At 37.9% G+C, this 22,865-nt stretch overlaps 1 protein-coding gene across 1 annotated transcript in view; it reads left to right on the forward strand.

Annotated features, from left to right (window-relative positions):
* Positions 1-22,865, forward strand: part of DNAJB14 (DnaJ heat shock protein family (Hsp40) member B14) — a 29,362-nt gene that overhangs the window by 2,857 nt on the left and 3,640 nt on the right. Inside the window, exons 2-7 of the mRNA XM_082482297.1 lie at positions 3,527-3,701; positions 14,166-14,311; positions 17,375-17,560; positions 17,970-18,064; positions 18,747-18,856; positions 19,983-20,155. Coding sequence (XP_082338423.1) covers positions 3,527-3,701; positions 14,166-14,311; positions 17,375-17,560; positions 17,970-18,064; positions 18,747-18,856; positions 19,983-20,155 — 885 coding nt within the window. The remainder of the gene's footprint in view (positions 1-3,526; positions 3,702-14,165; positions 14,312-17,374; positions 17,561-17,969; positions 18,065-18,746; positions 18,857-19,982; positions 20,156-22,865) is intronic.

Consider the following 22,865-nt stretch of genomic DNA (forward strand, 5'->3'; position numbering starts at 1 on the left):
TGAGCTTTCTTAGTTCTAACACCAATTCTTATTTTATAGTCATAATGTGTTGGATTTATATGGTGATAGGACAACATGGTGCAGCCCCAGATGTCACTGTGCTCACTTATTTTCTCTTCAGGGTATGTATTAGAAGGTAGTTCGTACCAACTTGTCACTGAAGTCACAGATACTTCATGGGTTTTATCTTTAGTATCATTTTGGGAACAATTGCCCACCATTTCACAAATGATGTTCCATCAGTGATAAAAGCAATGAGAAGGGTAGTGCTGAATCTTTTGCTGATGGGAGCTTCCTCCTCCTGATATTATAGCCGATTGGAAAAGGACAGGGAGCAGGTTTTAACTGTTGTCTCTAAAACAATGCTATGTGTGGCTTGGTTTTGGTGACACTTGCATTTGAAGTGCATTCAGCGCTAGTTCAGTCATCAGTGAAGTTCAGTTTTGCTAAACAAAGCTTCTGCTTGAAATACGCTGACTGCAGCAGTGCTATTTTAAGGCTTTACTGGTGTGAAATGTAAGGGCAGTGCTTATTTAATGATACTTAGCTGATGACTTCATAGTAGCAGTGTTCGTGTTGACGTCACTCTTTGCTATAAAATTGTTTTACAATTCAGCTGTTCAAAATATTGTTTGATTATGAGTTTTGCTAATGATTCATCTTGCAACTGAATGGAAACTAATTGCTTGTATGGAAAGGATTTGTAAGAGTGGATTTAAAGATAACAAAGGACAAGATCTCCTTTTCAAATTTAGGTGCCATTCTTTTTGGAGTTGAAGGCAGAAAATGATGTTAAGGACAGCTTTGTTTCCTAGTGCTTCTTATGAATTTCTTGCACTATTTCTGATGCTGCCTGTAAAAACAAACTTTTCAGGTATATGTGAGCTTAGTTTTTTAGGGTGTTGCCTTAGCATGAATTCTGAATTCAGCAGTTCTTCCATTAGTGGAAGTGGGGGTCATGTTCAATGCATAATGGAATCAAATGCAGTGCAAGGATCTTTCTCTTCTGTGTGCTGTTACCTGCTGCTGAACTTCAGACACATTTGGAGATAAGATTTGTTGTCTTACCTGCTAACAAATGAAGTCTTTGGTTCTTTGTATGTTCTATTTTAAAATACTTAGATGCACAATGATAGTTTTCTTTAGTACGCTGTTAGTACTGTGTTCTAACAGCTGGTTTTACCACCATGGAAGAGTTAAAATTGTTTCTGAATATCTGAACTGTATCTTTTATTTGAAGGAAACAATGGCCCAGACCCTTTGCACGGTTTTCTTTTTCAATGTAGAACAAAAGCATGTTTGTATATGCTGTGTCCTGTTATCTTAAGAAGTTAAGTTATGGATTTTAATTTTTTTTTTTTTTTGGGAGTATCCTGCACTGTTGTCTCAGCAGTGCAGCTCCATTATGGGGATGGGAGGTCTGAGAAATTGATTAGGAAGTATTAATGTTGAAAGTATAGTGCAGCCAAACCAATTCGTGAAGAGACCTACCAGCTAAGCTTGCTGTGAAAGAAACGCTGGGCATTAAAAATGCAAACTGTTGTCTACACCTCTGTTTCTACTGTGTTTCTACTACTGAATTTGCCCAAGCGTTAGCGCAGGGACGGGGGAATTTCTAGAGCAGTACCAATATAAAGGCAGGATTTGTAAAACTGTTGCGTAAGCATTATTTCTAGAGGGTAAAGTCAGGATCACATGTTCAATGGGATCCTATATACCACCATTAAATATCTGGTAACATCAAAGAACAGAAAAAGAATATTTATTTTTTTCCCCTGTTATCACTTGTCTGGACATTTGGACTGAAAATGCTTCATTCTGAGGGCACTGTCTGTTTAAATCTCTGTTCTTGATTAGTTCTTATCCTGCAGGCACAATCACCTTGCTGGAGTTATTACTTCATTTACCTCAGAACTTTAATTCTGTTAATGGATGATACTAGAATAAACAGTTGCAAATATTTGGATATGTGCTTCAGCTATAATCCATAATGCAACTATAACTCTTCTATTTTCAATAACTTGATTTCATTGGTCATGAAAACATCCCCTCAATGTACAACTCAACATGTAAATGTTAGCCTTTTCTTTATTTCTGCAGTAAAAAGCCTGATCTGATCAATTGAGGAATCTTGCTGAGGCAGGCACAAGCACAGGACCGGCACTGGAGTCAGCTGACTTTATTGTCAGGCCGAGTGTAGCTACTCATCTGCGGTACTTCAGACTGCCTTGGCCAGTAGGCAATAAGTGAATTAATAAGTAAAAGCAAATACTGGAGAGTTTTAAGAAGCATATCTTAGGGAAGTGGTTCTTCTCCTTTTAAACAAAGCTCTGCTTTCTTTTCTTTCCTGTGCTTCTCTGAGATACAAGCTATGGATGTGTAGGATCCCAGTTTTCTGCTGCTCTAAAAGAGACCATGCTAGTCAGAGGAGAAATGTTTTTATTAGATTTAGGAGAAAATCCTTCAGGCTTCTTCTCACTAGCTTCTAGAAGAAAATGTGTTGGTTTTTTTTAACAGTAAAGCTATAATATGTTTTCACAGTGAGTGGAACATTTTTATTTGGGATTTTTTGTTAAGGAATTTTTTTATGCAGATAGTAACTCTGAGTTGTTTATGAAAGAAGTTTGGCCTATATAGTTTGCCATCTTGCTCTGAAGGGATCTCTTTTCAGGGAAGACAGACTATTTAATAATATTTGATCCACATTATGCTTCATGCGCAGTCCCTGAAGTTAGAACGGTACTGTTTCTGATTTATTGGTAAGACAGATACCCCCAAAATGCAGGCTTATATCCAGAAAGAAAAAGAAAACTTAGCGTCTGATGATTTACTAGAACTGCTAAATTTGAGATCTTTTGGAACATGGAAGGAAAGACGATTTCAAGATCTAGCAAAAGCATGCTGGTTTTCAAGATGCTGCTTTTCAAGATCCAGGTCTCAAGAGTTGGGTGTAGTTGGCTGGTCCTGACTTATCTGTGGCATTTAACAGTAGTTTGAATTTCAGCTGGTATTGCCTGAAGGAGGTATAGAGCATCAGTTTGTGGCCACTAATGTCTCGGGCTGCAAATAGCTATGTACTGTAGCAACTGAAATGTGCTGGACATGGGCTCGGTCTCTGTGTGGAATAATTTGCAGGTTCTTCAGAGTGTTAGGTTAGTTCCTCTTTTCCACTTACAGTTGTTTATTCAGGTATTCTGATGCTTTCACCCCAAAGAATGGGTTCAGTGCCTGTAAAAACCATCTAGAAATGAAAGACCTGGACAAATTCTCTCCAGTATTAAATTACCTTGGCAGGGGTGGAGGGGCGTCCAGCCACTAATTTTGAAACGCTTTTCCATAGTTTTGCCATGAGAAGGAGTTGCAAGACTGGCGTCAGAAACGTTTGTGGTACAAAGTGATGATCAATAAGGAAGGAGTATGTAGCAGCTAGTCTTTCACAATGTGGCGCTCCCATTTAAGATACTTGAGAGCCCCGACTTAATTGCTAATGCCTATAATGATACTATGATATACTGTTGTTTTATAGTTTTGTTGGAAGCTATTATGAAGAATGGAAGTACTGCTGGGGGAGGCGCTTACTGCCGAAAACCAGCCAGTAGCAATGATCAAAGTAAGCCCAATAGCACGAAGGAGAGCAATGCATCTGCTGCAGGTGAAAGTGGAAAAGGCTACACCAAAGACCAAATGGAAGGAGTATTCAGGTATGGCCTTGCTTAAATACATCATTGCTTTTCAGTCTGTGTGTTATGTACTTATGCTTTCAGCTCTAGCATCTAAAGAAGCAACAGAAAATTCAAGGTTAGCTGGGAGGGGTTACTTGTACTGAACTGTGACTAAAAGGAAGAGGAGAGTTTTGTAGTGTTTAAACACAGTGTGAGATGCTGTCACTTTCTGCAAGAAAGGCGATGTTCATCTTTATATAAAGTAACCTTGATGGTTTAAAAGAAAATACTCAAAGCAGTTATTAAGTGGATCTCCTCTTAAATAGAAGTGATGAAAATTCTATAGTACAACTTGCAGAACAGTGTTTCTATTCATAAATATTTTTACACTCATGATATCTAAGTTTATGTTACATGCTTGCTCCTCCTAAAGTTTATTTTCAAGCTAATCTTGCTGTAGGCTGGTAGACCAGTGTTAAAACTATTTTGTCCTCGAAATACAGGTATCTGAGAAGCACTGAAGCACATAGTCTAAGTCACATTATAAATTGTCTGGATTTCGTGCAGCATGATAGTATTAAGATGGGGTGACATCAGGAAAGGAGGATGTGCGAAAAGAAACAAAGATCAATAAAAATGTCCTTTTGAGGCGAGTGACTCAAGCCATGTTATCATTACACACTTCTTGGCTGTAGGAGTGAGAAAAATATTGTTAAATATGTGCCTTGATTTCTGCTGAAGAAACATGGATACAGCCACTCGAAAATTGCACACCTCAAAACCCACCTGTATTTTCAGATAAGCCCAGCCCAAATATTTTCAAGGGAGCTCAAAGAAGGGAAATCAAGAGGTACCTATCTCATAGTTTGTGTAGATTGGATGAACTGTTGTGCAAAACAGAAATTTGTGCGTGAATTTTTTTTTGTGTGAAATGTATGTTGCTCTTGATACTATCTTGGGATATTTTCCTGAAGTTCAATAATCTGTTCAGCTGTGTTAACAGTGAGGAAAAAGCAGCTTTTCTTTGTTGATACATCAGCTCTGCATTCAGGCAGGTAAACAACAGCATCTCTGGCATGGTATCCTTTTGGTGTTGCTATTTAGTAGAGCTTTTAATTTACTGTCATCTCTGCTTAATTAAATGTTATTGCCCTTCACAATACATCTAAAGTAAAACCTGAATAAGCATGTACATTTTTGACCACCTTGTAATATTAGGTGTTAAAATGAATGCAAAATGTGCGTGTGTGTACACGCGTGTGAGACAAAATATTCAGAAAGAAGCCCTCTGTAAAATGAGACTTAGATCAAATTAAGACAGGTAACACATTCTCAGAAAGTTGCAACAAGGAAGGCTGTATTACTGCCAATATTCACTCACCCGTGACATCCCATTCTGAGCTGCAGTCTGCTTTGACATCAGGCTCCCCGCAAGTTCTTTTTTCGCTTGCTTGTTTTACCAGAAAGTAAGACTGCCTACTTTTTCTTGAGTAAAATGATGTTGTAGTGCCAACTTTTCTTCGTGGTATGCTTTCATGGTATTGGGTATTTCTTCCTTACAGGGATTTACTAGATACCAAATAAAATTAATCCAGTTTGTTGAGATTGGAACTGGAATTAGGGGTATTCACATTGTTAAAATAGGTACTAAGAAGCAATGTTGCATTAAGATTATTCTCAATCTGCTTTGTGACTTATAAAATTTAGGTTTTTTAAAAGTACCCAGATTTTTGCAAATAAACAATTCTAATTGCTTGCAGAACAACCCATGTTTGATTGTATTTTACATACCACTTAGAAAATCAGCTGTTAAAACAATATCTTGACCTTAGCTTGGGTGACGCTACCATCCTTTAGTATAGCAGTTTATAAACCTTTAGAGAGAGGCTGACTTGGTTTAGATGTGCGGTAATCAACAGAGCAAGTCCTCAGTTCTTGTTGGAAGTTTTGAAAAGTTTGTCATGTTGTCAGTTAGTGACATCAACACACCACTTAGAAAATTTGTGGTTAAGAATTAAAAAACACGTGTGCCTTGCCAAGGAGAACAGGATTAAATACAAACAGTGGCCTAAAACTTAATGGAAAAATATGACACATTCAGTGATGATGGCTGAGTGAAAGCTCATGTTTAAACCACAGTGAGAATGAGCTCTCTAGTTGGAAACATGACAGGCTGCATATGTTATTGCTTCAGTCAGGCCCCAGACTTTTCCAATTAAATGAAACGTGCCCCTCAGGGGAGAGTATTCTTCAGAGAGTTAAGCTTGTCACCACCATGTGCTTCTGCCATACTGCAGTGGAATGGTTTTTGGACCTTTGAGTTGGTTAAAGAAATGCTGCGTGAAAAGAGGTGGTTTTAAATAGTGTTTCATGCCTGATTTTTAATTCTTTTTCCTATAAGGAAAGAAATCTCTAGATAGCAAGGTAGCAAAATCTTCAATTTTTAATAAATTCTGAGTCTTACCATGAATATGACTCTGTCAAACTCTATTTTTTGTATGCTTATGATTTGAAAGGTGGTCATTATCCTTGGTATTCTTCCCCCTATTTTTTTTTTTGTTCTGTATTAGTAATTGAATATAGACTGAGAGAAAGCATTCCTGATTTAACTACACATACCATTTCCAACCCTTTTTTGTAAGCTCTAGAGAGAAGTCAGACAGGGGGACTAACTCTGAGCTCTGACTTGCGTAACTGATTAGTGTTCCTGAAGTTGTCCAGCTATCTTGAATTTGCTTGTTACGATAGATTTAAGAAGCGTGGTGAAGACACACTTGGAGCAGTATAACTAATTTAAATGCATTAATGTTTATCAGGTTTACTTTAGTAATGTGGGCCAGTATGAGTACAAACAAGCACCTCTGTGCCGTTTTTATTTTTTCCACATACACAGGGGACACTGATCACTAGCAAGCTACCGTAACACTCGTGTAGAGCACTACAAGAGCTTGCAAACAAGTTGCTCAACAGGGAGAAGCATAAGATGCAATATCTTTCCACTGATTGCATAAGTGCTGGGTGATGCTCTGTTCTTTGTGGGAACGACGCTTGCTGTTTCAGTGTGACAGTTTGAAGCTTGAGATATCCAAAAGCACTTTGTTACTTTCAAATTGAAATGCTTTGAAAATACCATCTGTAGTACATGCTTCTTTTTCTTAATGATGCATATCTTGTCACTGAGGGCTGGATCAAATTGCCTTAACACTTTAGGTGACCTGCATATCAGAGGTATTGACAGGAGACTAGCAGAAATATGTAGGGACACACAGTAGACTTATGTCTTTTTAGAGCAAGTGCCCTAGAAGTCTCTAGGCAATTGAAAGCTGTCTGAGCAATGTCAACTTAAGATAAGTGCATGAGAATCATGGGCTGGATAAAAAAGGGAGAATTTGCTTTTGGATTCTGTGGTCTTTGCTTTAAAGCAATTCGCTGTTTCATGTAGGTTATGGGCATTTTTTTTTTCTCAGATAAAGAAATGAAACATTTGTGCAAGAAAGAAAATTTAAACTTTTTTTTCTTCTAGTTCACCTAAAACAACTGAAGAAGAAGTGCTGATCAGGATTACAGTTATCAGAGTTCTTAATTACTTTCAAACAAATTCTGTTCATCATAACTGCATACTCATACTAAGTGTGCAGACCCTTTGGAAAGGTTTAGTGGACTAGCATGAAATTTAAAAAAAAAAAAGAAGTATCATTTGCCTGCCATGTATTAATTTTTCCCATTTCTTTTTATGCTGTGAAGTGTGTATTATCTGTTGTCTACTACATGATTTAAACAAAAAGTTTCAGAGGCGTAGATAGGTCATACATTTTATATAGACTCCCTTTAAATGATCTTAAAATTCATATATTGCCTGATGTCTCTCTTTTTAGTAAATAAGCCATAGCATATATTCCATATTACCTTTTTCACATCTGAAAGATAACTGTCATGATTAGTAGTATGCTAAAGTTGGATTTCTGCTTCATGAAAACTGTGGTGGAATACTGCTTTTCCTGCCCTGCAAGTGCCTATCCCTCAGAAGAGAGCACAAGAATGAAATTTTGCATTTTGATTTTTGAGCTAGAACCAAAACAAACCAATAGCGGCATAAGTTCTGTAGAAACCTTGCAAGGCAGGATTAAATGTCATCCAGTAGTGGTCGAGAATAATCAGCAACTTGATTTGAATTCACGGACTAAACCAAAAATTTGCCTCTACACATTTCATACATCAAAGCAGAAGGAATGCAAGTTGAGTGACTGACTTTTTCCAGGCCTTCTGCTGATACTTCTGCTATTTCAGCAAAAAGAGATATAAGTTACTTTTTTAACATAGGGTCATGAAGATAATTAACTAAAATTGGAATAATAAGAACAATCAACATGTGCTAAAATGGAAAAAAAAAAAGCAAGCAATCAGGGCATGCCTTTAATTAGGCTGCTAGAACTACTGTGAATTGTTGAAATATCCAATTGAATGGTTGAGAAAGTCAAGGTGGAAATCACAGTCATAGAGCCTGTCATGGAAAAGTGGCACATAAGATATGGTGGACTGTGTCAGAAGGTTCCTGCCTTTAATCTACGCTTTTTATAGCTAGAATAAAAGACTAAACAAATCCTGGAGAAAAGTACACTGCTGCAAACACAGCCTTGTATATTTCATGTAATACACACGGCAGAAACAAACTGACCAACCAGGTACATCATACTAATGTGTTGTTGAATCTGTCAGTAAAAAAGAGATCTGAAACTTTTGGTGCATTGATTTCAGAAACTAGGGGTATGCTGATACCAGCTTGAGTTCCTCATCAACACTGTGACTTTCTCTTCCCAGTCTGGAGCACTTTTTGCAGACAACACTTGTGTCATCCAAACTGTGACTGGCACATTCTCAATTCAGCTGCAAGATGCCATTTGCATCAGGCCCTCTGGCATCACTGGAAACCTGACCCATGTGGAAATTGATCTGCATATTACTGTGGTTTTCTGCTCGACTCTGGGATCAGAAGTCAGTGTAGCTTCCTCTTGCTCCATTCTTTGTTGCTAACATTCACATTGCTGCTCACTGTGCTGCTTGGTTCAGATTACCATTGGGAGCAATAATTGTGGCTCCCATTGCAAGCTTTTGGAGATTACGGTCAAAGTATTTGTCTTTTGGGCCATCCCTGTGCACGTAGACAGAGGCTTTGGAATGCCCTTAGAAATACCTAGTCATGCTCAAAACTTCATGATTATGGGTCACTGCAAGTATTTGATAACAGAAATGCAAGCATCTCTGATAGGTTTTGTTAACTTGATAAAAGCTGTTGATGCTGACCTAATCTGAATTGTAGATTTGAAAAGTGAAACAAGAAGCACAGCAGCAGGATCACATCATTTTGTAGTCACAGGAGAACCAGAGGTGGTAGCCCCACAATTTCTGCAAGTGAGAGCAGACATTTCAGGACCTGAAGGGCTTCCTCTGCCTTCAGCCATCAGAGCATGGAGAGGAGCCCAGCATCAGGCAGAATTGGCTGTTGTTACAGCTTGAAGCTGGCTGACCCGTTCTACTGCAGGTGGCTTGTCAGCTGCAAGCTGCAATAGTGGAGCTTTGCAAGTTATGACGAGATACCTCTGTCAACAGATTGTGGATGAATGTAGGGCATCACTTGCCCTCATGCTGTTTGAGAAGTCTATTCTCTAAAAGTCAGATATTATTTCAGGAACGTCCAGAAATGTGCCCTCCTAAAACAGCCAGCAAATCTGTTAACCAGAAGGACAGTGCCAAGGTGCTGGCAGAGGATTAACAATTCAGCAAGGACAGAAATTAACTAAACAACAGAAATAATTTGATAGTAATTCAGATGCAGAAGTGATCCAACCAGGAATGAAAAACACAAGAAAAGCCATTCACAAAAAACAACCCCCTGAACAAATTAGCAGTGAAAGCACCAAACTTCAAATATGCCAGAAATAAACAACAAAAAAAACCCAATTCAGTACAAAAGGGGCAGTCCATAAGCAAGTGATATGTAAATTGCAAATTTAAAAAGAAACATCTGTGTGGAGCTTACATATGCAAGAAAATTAGCACTAGGCAGTACAGTGCCTTAAGTGCAGCAAAACCAACCAAACAACAATTTGAAATGCAGCTTTCAGAAAGTTAAGTTGTTCATGCTGAGAGTGCTGCAGGACAGGGGTTTCAGATCATAGAATCATAGAATGGTTTAGGTTGGAAAGGACCTTGAAGATCGAGTTCCAACCCCCCCGCTATAGGCAGGGACACCTCCCACTAGACCAGGTTGCCCAAGGCCTCATCCAGCCTGGCCTTGAACACCTCCAGAGATGGGGCCTCAATAGCCTCTCTGGGCAACCTGTTCCAGTGCCTTACCACCTTCAAAGTGAAAAACTTCTTCCTAATATTTCATCTGAACCTGCCCTCTTCCAGTTTAAAGCCATTCCCCCTCATCCTATCGCTACATGCCCTAGTAAAAAGTAAAAAAAGTGAAAAGATGCGGGTAAAAGCCGTGAGTAAGATCAGTAATCAGTCTTTTCTGAAACCTCCACTGGTTTTACTCTTATTTTTTCCCAGCCTATGCTGGTTGACGTTGCATGGCCTGCACTAGGAGATAAATGGGAAGGGGATGATTCCTTCCGTCCATCTGCCCTCCTGTGACAAATCTCCATGGGATGGTTCAACGCACCAGTCAAAGGATTCTGGCAGAGTGAGGTTTGTCAGACATCAATCTATTAGAGACAAAGGGTGAGGAATATGACCAATAAAGGCCTGCTGCTTCTGAGGGACAAGGATCAGGTTGGCCATGGCTTCCAATAGCTCCCAGCAGCTGGAGAGAAATTCCTCATCAGGACATTGGTAGTTTGGAGAAAGATGACTTAAGTCTTAGGGAATCTCTGTGCAAAGCCCATGATCCCATCTCTTTAAGGTGGAGGAGGGATGTGGTGTGTGCTCCAACAGTGTCTGAGATGCCTGGTGACTGTACAGCACATGTGTACCTGAGGATCTGGTGGGTTGCCCTGGTGATCCCTTGCAGTTTGTCCTGCTGTAAACTGATTTACCAGGTTGAGTTTGTGATGCGTTAAAGTTTTGCCTCTCAGGAGTGCACCACAAACTGATAATTTTGTTTAATTGGAAAGCACCTTCTAATCATCTTTGCTCGTCCCATCATCCCCAGTACAAAGCTGCTGCAGTACAAGTTTTTGTGCAGAACTTACATGGACTTTGCTGAGGCAGGAAAAACTGAGCTGTTACCCTCTAACGATTGCCCTGAATTGTGCTCAGTAAGGGACCTCCTGGCAGAAGTCACTAATTTTCTCCCTGTAGGAAACTGCATTAACTAGATGCTAGCAACTCACAGTCCAGATGCTTTTTGCCTTGAAGTGGCAAAGCAATTGTATAAAACTATTGTCTCATGGCAGGATGTAGCAAGGGCTTCATAGCACAAGGTCATTGCTGAGAGTTCCATGCTTAGGTATGGTTCTTGGTCCCTGTCCATTTGTACAGGCACTTCATGTATTTTAGCTTTAAAGCTTGATCTGCCTAATCCAAAGTCCTGCTAAACTCTGCAAATTCACCATATGTATATGCGTATTCCACATGATTCACCATGAAGTCACATGCAGCAGTGCTCCTCAGGATGCCCAGCACAGAACTTGCTGCTTATGTTTGCTGCTGAGCTTTGTAGGAGCCAGCACTGACTTGGTTGAGATCTGAAGGTGACAGTGGGCTAAACAGTGAACAGGGGTTATATATCTCAGCATTAATCCTGTGCAGTAGAAAGGAGGGCAATGTAAATGATCTGGAGGATCGGTTACAGGTCTGTTGCAGGCAGTGTTGCTGTGAGCGTGCCCATCCTGGCATGAACGTGCAAGGGAGAATAAAAGTCAGGGGTGGATGTCACAAATTCACAAAGGCTTCTTTCTTTGAGACTGAAATATTAAATCGTAGCTTCGTACAAAATCAGGAATGTTGGAGTAGAGGTGCTTGTGCATTTGTAGAATTTTTTGTTTAACAAAGCAATCACTAGCAAAGACTTGCTAAGTAGAAATGTGTTATACATTGCCCGAACGCTTGCTTCTTGATAAATAACAATAGCTCACTTGTGGACCACGTTCAGGATAGCTCTTGCATGGAGGGTGATTACATCCATCCCTTTGGAGGGCAAATCCCCTATGACCCATAAACCACGACAGCAGGTTTCTCCCTGCACTTTCTCATCAGGAAGCAGCTCTGGTTTGATGCACTGGCTCTAAGCAGGTCGTAGTGTCGGAAGCTGGTGGGTCATGTGCTGACCTGAATGTCTTCTGATTGATACCTACCATTCCTGCTTTTCTGACAAAGGTTTTCCACTGGGGGACTTTCACTGGTTGTGAATAGGAAAAAGCTCTGCGGTGAGGTTTTTGAGGGTTAGAAAAACAGGTTGGCATTTCTTGGGTTCTTGGTCCTTTTTTATTTTTTTTTTTTTCATTTTTCTCTTCTCTGCATTCTAGAATTGTCAAATAAATGCATATCTGGTCTGCAAAGAAGTAAATCTTCATGTTTTGGGTTTTTTTAATGTTTGTTACTTCCATGAGAAATGACCATATACTACTGGGGGACAAAGTTGTTGAGGATGCACGGTGCTTAGAAACACTTGAACAAACGTTTAACACTGTAGTTTTAATGCTAATACAACAACAACTTTGCTAAACGTTGATGACTCACTACCTAATTTTATATTAACCAAAGTTCTGAAGAGTCTGGTCCACAAACAGATAATTCAGATACTGAATTATTGAAGAGAAGAACTTAGACTGGATGCTGAGATAGCCATTTCTTGAAATAAAAGCTTAATTTGATACTGTTACACTTTTAAACAAAGCTGTCTGTTCTTGATACAGTTCATAAGTAATCCAGGTCCTGAGGCTAAGGATGAAGGGATCTGTACACTAACAAAATTTTTTCTTCTTGTACGAATTAACAAATAAAAGTTTCCAGTATTCAGAGTATAATTTAAAGTATTTTCTTTCTATTCCTTCTTGATGATGGATTCACTGTGTTCATTTTAGTCAGCTTTATCAGCTTCCTAACTGGAGGTTATTAAGTGTTACTTCAATATAATGAGCTATATTTATTTCACGGGATGTTCATGTTGGCAGCTGCCTGCATACATTCAATTCAGCGCTCTTGTGAGCATTACACTGAGACCTCCATAAAAGCTCGTGTTATTTGAACGCAGGAAAAGGGATCCCTCAAATGAAATTTGATTTGGTCAATTTCTAAACTATGAAGGACCACACACGAGGATGTGGTTGTAATTCTGATGCTAGCATTTCTTTAATTACAGGGTACCCTTTTTGCTTTCATGAAAAATGCCAAAGGCTTGCTTACCCCCTTTTTACACTTGGCTGCCCTGTGTATAGTCTTTGTAACACTAAACCCATATTTATGTAGAGATCTGTGCATTTGAGAGAATGTGGACACAGTTACAGCCACGTGAAGAGACTCACACAAAGCTTTTAAAATATTTATGGATGTGATTTCTATTTCTTGCTCAGACCAGCCCTTTTTTTTTTTTGGTACAAGCCAAATGTCAGTGTGCCTCATTTCCGCAATGCGACTTTGTGATTCGGCCTTATTTTTCTAAGTTTCTGAATTCATACCCAAGTAACTTGGTTTGATTTTAAGGTGTATTTATTCCTTTGGTCAGTTCTTACTGCCCCCATAAAACTAATGTTCTCTCTCTCCCCCGTAACTGCTCTTTCTCTCTTCTGAATATTGTAAAGCATACCAAATCATTACATCATTTCCAGATTTTGCTTTTCCTGCCTGGGTGAGACCGCCTACAGGAAGAATATTTCCGAGTTTTCAGAGTTTTAAAAAATGCTACATTGAACATATGAGATGAGCTGAATCTGTAATAGCTGGAGCTGTTATTGTTTCTTTGAATTTATATAAACACTTACAGAAAGTTTGTTAAGATCGAGGTGCATTCCTAGCAGCAAAGGTATTCTCACGTGCCTTATTTTCCTGAAAAATGAATGCTTGAATGGTGTTATGACTTGACTTTTGTTTGGAGAAAAGGAGGTATTGCTTGTTTTGTTTTATATCACACGTACCAAAGCGCATTTGCTGTTGACAGTCAAAACAGGCCTTCCTACCGGCTAGCTCTGCAAAGTAAATTTGGAATCTTCATTTTATGCATTATTAACGGCAATATTCATATAATTGGGGATGAGGAAATGCTACAGTAATTGCAAACTGAAACCTTTTCTTACAACTGTAGTAGTTCTACAGTAGAAGTAGTAAAATAAATATATATAGTAAGTAATTTTGAGTATGATAGTTTATTGTGCTCAGTAGTGAGTTTATTATAAAAAAATGGCATTCTTTGTTTCTGGAGTGAAATTTTTTTTATATATTATATTGAAAGCGAGACATGTAATGTATCAGTACAATATATTACCTCATTTGCAACTGTGTTCTAACACACTACCTTTACATCTCTTTGTTTACAACATTTTACCTCATTTTCTTTTGCAGTATAAAGAAATGTAAAAATTATTATGAAGTCCTTGGGGTGTCAAAGGATGCAGGTGAAGAAGACCTAAAGAAGGCTTATAGAAAACTTGCTTTGAAATTCCACCCAGACAAAAACCATGCACCAGGAGCAACAGAGGCTTTTAAAAGTAAAATACTATTTTTACTTAAAATTTCCTTTATGATTAAACTTTGTCAGTTTAAAAGAAATTCATCTGCATTGGTCTCTTGTATTTTTACAAAATTGTCAATGTGGTGTTTCGTAGCTAATATTAAACTGACATTTTTATCCAAGAAAATAGTTCACCTTTATTATCTTAACATATACCTAAAAGTATAGATAAATAATGTAGACTTCTGTAGTAGGGTTTGGTTTCAGAGGATTTACTGTAATTTTCAGGTTCAGGAAGCAAATTCTTGATCTGTGAAACCAAATTGCATTTTTTTAGTGTTTTTTGACTTAATGTAGTCAATTGAATCTTACTATCTTGAATCTTTGCTTCACTTGAGCTTAACAAAACTGAAGTAATGCTTGATAGTAAAATTCAGTTTTCACATGCCAGGCTTAGTTACCTTTTCATTAGAATTCCTTGTATGTGTGTAGTTTTACTACTTTTTCCACACAAAACCTCTGGGATTCCAACCTGGCCTTATTAATAGTTGCCTTTGACCGTTTCTTAGGTAAAATTTACAATCTGACTTGACCTGACCTAAGGCTGCCAAGCTTAGCCCTGCACAAGGAAAATTGTTGAGGAAAAGCTTTTTAAAGAAAACTACACCTTCATCTCAGACACAGATGAAGAAAAGTGTGAATGTGTAAGAAATTATCATACATAAGTAAACAATACACTTGTGGTACATCCTTCTTATTTTTTTCCTGCATGAGGTTTACATGCAGACATTTGAAAAAGTCAATCTGATAAAACACTTAAATTGGGGGAGGGGAAAAAAAGAAAAAAAAAGTCCCGAGCAAGACTTCTGATACAGACTTTAAAGGATAAGTATAATACTCTATTAACAATTCCAGATGAAAAGTAGATAGAATATAGCAGGAAAGTTGATTGCTAATGATTATTTTAATACAGCTATGTGATGGCTTTATCTAAAAAATATATTCTTCTTAGAAAATTGTCTCCAGCCCTATAAATAAAAGAATTCTTCCTTCTTAATAGCATTTTAAATAATCTTTAAAATGTAAGAAATCAGTTTCTTATCATTTTATTTTTTATTTAGCTTTAGCACTTTGTACAAGTTTGATGTCTTCAGCTTAATTTCTCTTTCTGGTTCTTAACGGGATGAGTAAATGAACAGAAAATTTTGTAGGGGAGTCTTGTTGACTAAAAATTATTTCATGAAATCTAGCCTTTTTCTTGCATCAAAATTATTGTAATCTTATTGTATGGCTGAGTAAATTTATGATTTCATTTGCCTTTAAAGGTGTCTGATGAGTTTAACATCTAGCTGAGAAAAGGAGTTTCATAATAATAGCTATTATTTCATACTAGTGCTTTATTTTAAGCAAAGGTCATATTAGAAAACAGAATTGAGTTTGATGTTAGGCAAGGCACTTACTTATATCTTGAACTACCTAGTACTACTGTTCTGTTATATTAAGCAGTCTCCCTGAGGTTATATTTTAGGTTAAAAACTTTGTGCAAATATAACCACTTTTAATCTCATGGAATCTCTTTTACCAACTTCATCAAAAATCTTTCTTTTGAAACTTTTGAGTAGTTTTTTCATTCTTTTATGTCCTTTATTTAAAGAAAGCTATTTTTGAATCAAATCTGTTATGAATTAGCACCAAATAATCAAAACCAAATAACAAATAGTAAAAAAAGATTGCTGACCATACCGTGACAGTATGGTCTCTTCACTTTATGTCAGTCACCTGATTTATGTCTCCCTAAATTCTTAATTATTGGGAAAATCTAAATTTTTACAACCAGTTTTGTCCTTGTGCTGAGTAGCAGAGGAACCTTGTAGTAATATTTGGCGTCAGTAGTGTATATCACGCTCTCAGTGCAAATTACCAGGCTTTATTTCTTTGGGTTCTCTCTTCCACTGAAAGGAATTGCTAATAATTATTTCTAAGGGCATCTTAAAAGGCCTATAGCTAAGACTTATTAACTTTTTTTTAGATTGGATAATGTTGAAAGCATTAATTATGCCAAGCCATCATCTTATTTGCCTGTGTTGAGGTTGAGTGTTGCACCTTTCACGAATTTTTGATGACTGATGGCTTTTCGACACTGAAAAATGTAATTCCTGTGCCTTGTGTTGGTTGGCTGCAAAAGAAGCCTGGTTTTGGAGAGCCCAGGGGAAGAGTGGGAAAGGAAAGCAGAAAGGGTTTAATGAAGATATGACTTGAGTGAAGATTGTTGATCGAGTGCCAACAGAAATTTTCCTTCAATCCGCAGGAGCTGTATGTCTGTGCAGAGCAGCTTGGGTAAAGTAAAGCTTGTAAAGTCAGCAGAGCTTGTGGTCTTTTCACAGTAACTCCGTTTTTCCCCTTCTATTGCCAAAATTGATGTTGTTCATTTGTGATAACGTAGTGTGAACAGGGACAAGCATCCAGGTCAGACACTCCAAACATTGAGCTCATATTGACAACCTTGGGAACACATGTGTTCCTGTTGTGCAGTCATGTTGCACTCTTCATGTTACGTCATGCAAAACTTTGTGTTATTAATGTAATCCATAATATATCTTAAGAAGCCTATAAAAAAATACATTCACACTCTTGTAGTCAATAAAGTTGATGCATTTGAAGAAGTCACCACTTACTAAATGAAACCGAAGAAAACCTGAGTCTATGATGGTTTTGAGTTAGGCTGCTAGAGCAAACTGAACTTTGCAATTACCCCACTTCAAAGCTTTCATTGTAATGCTTGATGCTTTTTTTGTAATCACAGTGAGAGAGAACATTTCCACAGGTGTAGGTGTTCCCCTACAAAAGGGATCAAAGCTCTCCTGCCTTCTGCCTAGTTCAACACGATAAAAGGCCTTTGAATAGCGTTGGTGGGAAACTTTGTGGAAGCTATGCTAAGAAAAGTAGAGATGTTTCTGGACATTGTTGTACTATAGTTGATTTGTAACATACAGTAAAGGGCATAATTTGCTGCCTATTCTTGACTTTGAAATTGCAATTTTCATGCTGGAATAGCTCTTATCTTTCATTTATGGGAGTTGTCTTTTATTCCTTGCTTCAGAAATTGGAAATGCGTATGCTGTGCTGAGTAATCCAGAAAAACGAAAGCAGTATGACCTTACAGGCAGTGAAGAGCAAACATGCAATCACCCTAGCAACGGTAGATTCAACTTCCATAGAGGTTGTGAGGCAGATATTACTCCAGAGGATCTATTCAACATGTTTTTTGGAGGGGCCTTTCCAACAGGTATTTGTATATATCAGTATACTCATCGGGATACAGTGGTACTGCCCAGAGTGGCATTAGAGTTTGTGACATTATAAAACAGTAAAATTACTCCAATCTGCCTCAGACCCCAACTCTTTAATCTGCATCACAGTTTATTTTTCCCCGAAGTGTTGCAAAATCCCAGAAATGTGAGTTCAGTTTTTGGGGTTACTATGGTGATTCTGCAGTACATGAAATAACAAATCAGTTGTCTTAGAGCTTAAAATATTTATTTTAAACAACTTCGAAATTGTAAGATATCTTAAAGTTGAGTTACGTGTCATTGTGCAGTGATGTTAAATGCCTTATGTTGTTGCTTCTGTATTGACCTCTAAATAGTTTTGTTGGGTTTTTTAACATTATTTAAATGTGGATATTTCTTTCTTAGGTAGTGTACATTCTTTTTCTAATGGTCGTGCTGGCTACAGTCATCCTAATCAGCACCGTCAGAGTGGACATGAGAGGGAGGAAGAGAGGGGTGATGTATGTTTAAGCACTATTGACTTTAAACTGCGGATTGTGAAATTTGCTGGTAGTTGCTTTCAGTGATGTGGCTGTACAGGAGCTCTGTCCTGTAGAGGAGGATTTATACTTGCCAGTTACATAATTTAAAACTTTGGCAGGTGGTAGTCATACTGATTGGTAAACAGGCATGCAAATTTGAGAAGATAATAGCCTGGTTTTGTAAATCTGTTGTTCTATGTCACTATCTTACTAGGGACTGATAGTATTAGCCTAAATATGCCACTAATTCTGGTCACTAAACCTTGTCTGCATTTAAAAATTCATTTGGGCTGAGGTAAGAATTGTACTTAAAGCTCAATATTCATATACGTGAATTATATACAGTCCTGTATAATTACATATCACTGTATAGATGAGACCAAATCATGGCGTACAATGCAAATGAATCCAGCTATTCATTTGCTAATTGCTTGTGGCTACATGCTAACCCGTGAACAGTGCAGCTTGAGCACTCTATAAATATTGTGAATGCAATGGAAAGTTAAGATAACACCACAGTGTTTGCAGGTTTGTAGTTACAGTTTTCCTAGCAGCTTTTGAGGCTTAAAGCAGAAAGTCATGCTTAGCACTACATCTTGTCAAATTTACCTGTTTACTTGATGCAGTTTTATGAAATAGCTGTATCTGGTTTGTTCCTTAGGGAGGTTTCTCTATGTTCATTCAGCTGATGCCTATTATTGTGTTGATCCTCGTCTCCTTGTTGAGCCAGTTGATGGTGTCTAACCCTCCTTATGCCTTATACCCAAGATCGTAAGTAATATTTGATTCGATTAGATTAAAACAGAGGGGAGGATGTTGTAATCACCCTCTCCCGCTTAGAAGCATTTTAGAGAGCCTTCCATTAGTTGGCCCTTGATTTCCAACAGTGAGGAAAGGGGGGGAAAGTATAGACGAAGCAGAACAAAACTTGAAAGTTAGGTACTGAGAACATGTTGTGAGAAGTTAGTAGAGAACAGAGGTCAGCGATACCTGGGATTTAGGAGGCCGCCTAATACAAGGCAGTGGGTCTGTGCAACATAGCGTATTGCAAGGGATTTTGCATCTCCAGCATTATTAATCAAATCCTGAAACCTTCTAAGGCTCATCATTCTTTTAGGGGTCATCAGTGCTTGTAGCAAGTGAAGTTCTTGAAAGCAACTTTGTCATCCTTATTTAAGATTTGAACTAGGTGAGGGCCAGGGAAATTGTCTATTCTTTTCTTCATTCTAGGTGATGGTAAAATAGTTTATATTTTTTTTCTCGCAAAGAATTCTACTAGTGAAACTTACCTTGTTTGTACAGTAGGATACATAAACCTTTTTTACTTGAGAGAAATAAATAACTTCAATCAAGCATGCAACTAGCTAGTAGTTCTTTATTTCCAGAGTGTGATGTTTTTCCCTTCTGCAACTCAGCTGTTGTGATGCTTAGAAACACTTCTCTGCCAAAACGTTTGCGCACAATCTTTGATTTTTAATCCACAGAATGCCAGCAGGAAAACGGATTTGTCAGGGCTGGCAGAAAACACTTTAGAATGGAGATGCCTGTACTGGGTTGCTGCAGAATAGTGACCTGTTTTTCTTTCTGTTGAGTTTGAATGTAATTTTCTATTAACAAAGTGTATATTTGACTAAAGAGATGTGAAACAAGTGTCTTTTTAAAGGGGTTGGTTGTTTTTTTTTTTTTTCAAGATCAAGGGTTTAAGCATGAGAAGTTTAATGTTCAGGTAAAAGTAGTAATTTTATTCTCTGGTAGATTATACAGCCATTCATTTCATTACTTGTCTTGAAAGGGCAAATTCAGTGATGTGCTGTTCTTCTGTAATAGCAATATTTTTTAAAAGTGTATTTCAAATCAGTATCTAGTCTCTCTCTCCCCCCTCGCTCCTTTTTTGCAGAAGTACAGGGCAGACCATAAAAATGGAGACAGAAAACTTGCGTGTTGTTTATTATGTCAACAAGGACTTTAGAAATGAATACAAAGGAGTGTCATTACAGAAAGTGGAAAAGAGTGTGGAAGAGGATTATGTGTCCAACATTCGTAATAACTGTTGGAAGGAGAGGCAACAAAGTAAGTTTGGTAATATGCCTAATTTCATGAAAGCATGCATTACTATAAAAAAAAGATGGGCTCAGGCAAGAATCAAGGGCTTGTGCTATTAAAATACCTGAATGCGAAAGCAAGTGTGAGGTTCCCTATTGTTTCTCACTTCTAAAAGTGTCCCCAGTGTCACTTAATTTCTGTGTTTTACTCAGTGACCTAACAACCACCTGCAAATCATCAGCAATTTTAACCTGCTACTCTATTATCTGTGACCATTTCTCATAAGATTAAGGACTACAGTGAATTGATAATGAGAAAGAGATCGCTCTAAGTTAAGGACAAAAGCTAGGAATTCTAATCTCTTCCACGTTATTTTATCATGGGAATATCTCATTTCCCTAGGTGCTTGTATTTAAATAAATAAATGAAACAAAAGCTTACAGAGGTGCTTCCGGAAAAGGAAAATATAATCTGCCTTGGACCACAGTACAGACAAACACTGCTTTTCCAGGCGACCAAGGACACACAGGATGTCCTGTAAAACATCACAAGCTGTAAATCGGTCCTTATTCTTTTGCCAGTGATGAATAATTTTTCTCCCTGGACTTGGTACTGTGGCTATATCAGACCTTAAAAACAGGGGGTTTTTCTTAGTTTGCCGTCTATTTTTCCAATCTAATTTGGTATTATACAAGGAGCTATTTTCTTGCAGGAGCCTAGAATTCAGTGTTAAAGCATAAGACTACTGAATAGCATCGGCCATCTCCAAATCACCAGCAAATTTAGCTTGTTATTCTATTATCTGTGACCATTTCATGACCCCTTCACGCTCTGTGAGAACAGAGCTGCTAAAATGACAGCAGTGTTGAAACCACATGTTTTCAACTTTTCGGCTGGTAAACTTCAGTAATATCTTCCTGGATAAATAATCTGTTCAGGAACTGTCAGTAAACTAACCAGAAGCAAACAGAATGCTCTTCCCTGAGCAAAATTGTGTATTCCTGCACAGCTTTACTCTCTGCAATCCAGTGATGCCAAGCCTTTCAGCTGAGATAGTCCCTTAGCTTCTCTCAGTTGTAAAAGACCGCCCGGCATCACAGCTAGTCAAATGCCTGAACAGGACTGCACGTGTTCATTACAGTTGGCCTGTACATATACAAACACAAACCATGTTGCCTATGCATAGCAGGCCCAACGCTTCCTGGAGGCTTTATGCTCCTTACTCATGATTACACATTGCTTATGCACAAGTAAATATCTACGATTTTACAAATTGCCCACAGGAAATAACCACAGGCAAAAATCTCTGCTGATGCGTCACAGTATGCAAGAGGAACACCAGTGCTTTGGGGGAAAACTTTCAGATTGTTGCCCAGAGTACTAGATTTGATCAGAATAATTTTTCCCAGAAAGCATCAGAGAATTTTTGGGTATAATTCATAAGCAAATATAAAAAAACTCTTGTATTTTTCCAGCTAGGTTGTCCTTTGATCATCTTGAAATGTTTGAATATGTTTGCTCTTCATGAAATGAGTACCTAATTTTTCATCTGCAAGTGGTTGCTAGATGAATGATTGGTAATCCTATAATAAAATAGTTTACAAAAATGATCGTGGTTGTTAACAAAAAATTAAAGACAAGATATAATCCAGCACAATAAAAAGAGGACATATTATTTGTATATTTTTTTTCAGTGGAGTGTAGATCTGGAAGGATAGTTTGTATTGACCTCATCATTACACTTAGTTTTACTGGCATGTTATATTTGTGTCTCCTGTAATATATTTACTGTCTAAATATCTTTGAAAAGGTTTAGTTGATATGCAATTTCCACCTGTGGAGGGAAAAAGGAGAAAGAATACCTTTCCCATTTTTCAGCATTTATTCTTGACACGCTTACTTTTTTAAGCATGAACAGAGACCTGGACAATGCAAAGAGGCCCATGATTCCATATATACATATTTACTGAGGAAAATGTGATGACTAGAGAAACATCTGACCGTAGTATAAAGAAGAGAAATAACCTGAAGGTGGTATTTGCTATTTGCAATTTATCAGGTTGTGAAAACTACCCAAATTGATTTTGAGAAAGCAGCCCCTAATAGATTTTCTCTATTTATAGAAACAGCTGATTTTGTGGGTTTACAGATTTAAAATGCCTGTTGTGTGTTGGATCTCCTTGACAGTTAAAATCTTTCCAGTGTTGATTGACATTTAAGAATGCCTCGCTAATGCATTTTGAGTTGAAGGGCTGAAAAAGATTTTACAGAATTAAAATGCTCAGTAATGTCAAGCGATTGAACATCAGTATAATTCAGAGAGCTCTTTTATTAATACCTCTGAACACTGGCAGTCTGAGGCAGCATCAGCTGAAGTAATGGGCTTAACATTCAGAATTGATTTTTGGGCACAGATAAGATGCTAGACCTGTCAATAATATGCAAGATCACTGAGTGTGGCCTATATTTGTATTGTTTAATGAGGTCTGACAGAAGTAGTAGCGGGGGGGTTGTGTGTTTCTTCTTTAATCAGGAACTGCTATATGAAATATGAGGGTGTTGGAAGGCTGTTATCACTTTCGCTGCTGCAAAAAATGAAATGCTTGTGAAGATCCAGCAAAGGGAAGCTGTAGCAGTGGTGTTTAGCTGGTGTCTGTGGGTAGTTAGAATAGACAGAAGGAAAAAAGGGCAAGGATTAAACCTGAGGTGTTTTGGACAACTCTGAGAAGGAATGTAT

The sequence above is a fragment of the Vanellus vanellus genome, assembly GCF_965231255.1.
Source record: "Vanellus vanellus genome assembly, chromosome: 4".
NCBI lineage: Eukaryota > Metazoa > Chordata > Aves > Charadriiformes > Charadriidae > Vanellus > Vanellus vanellus.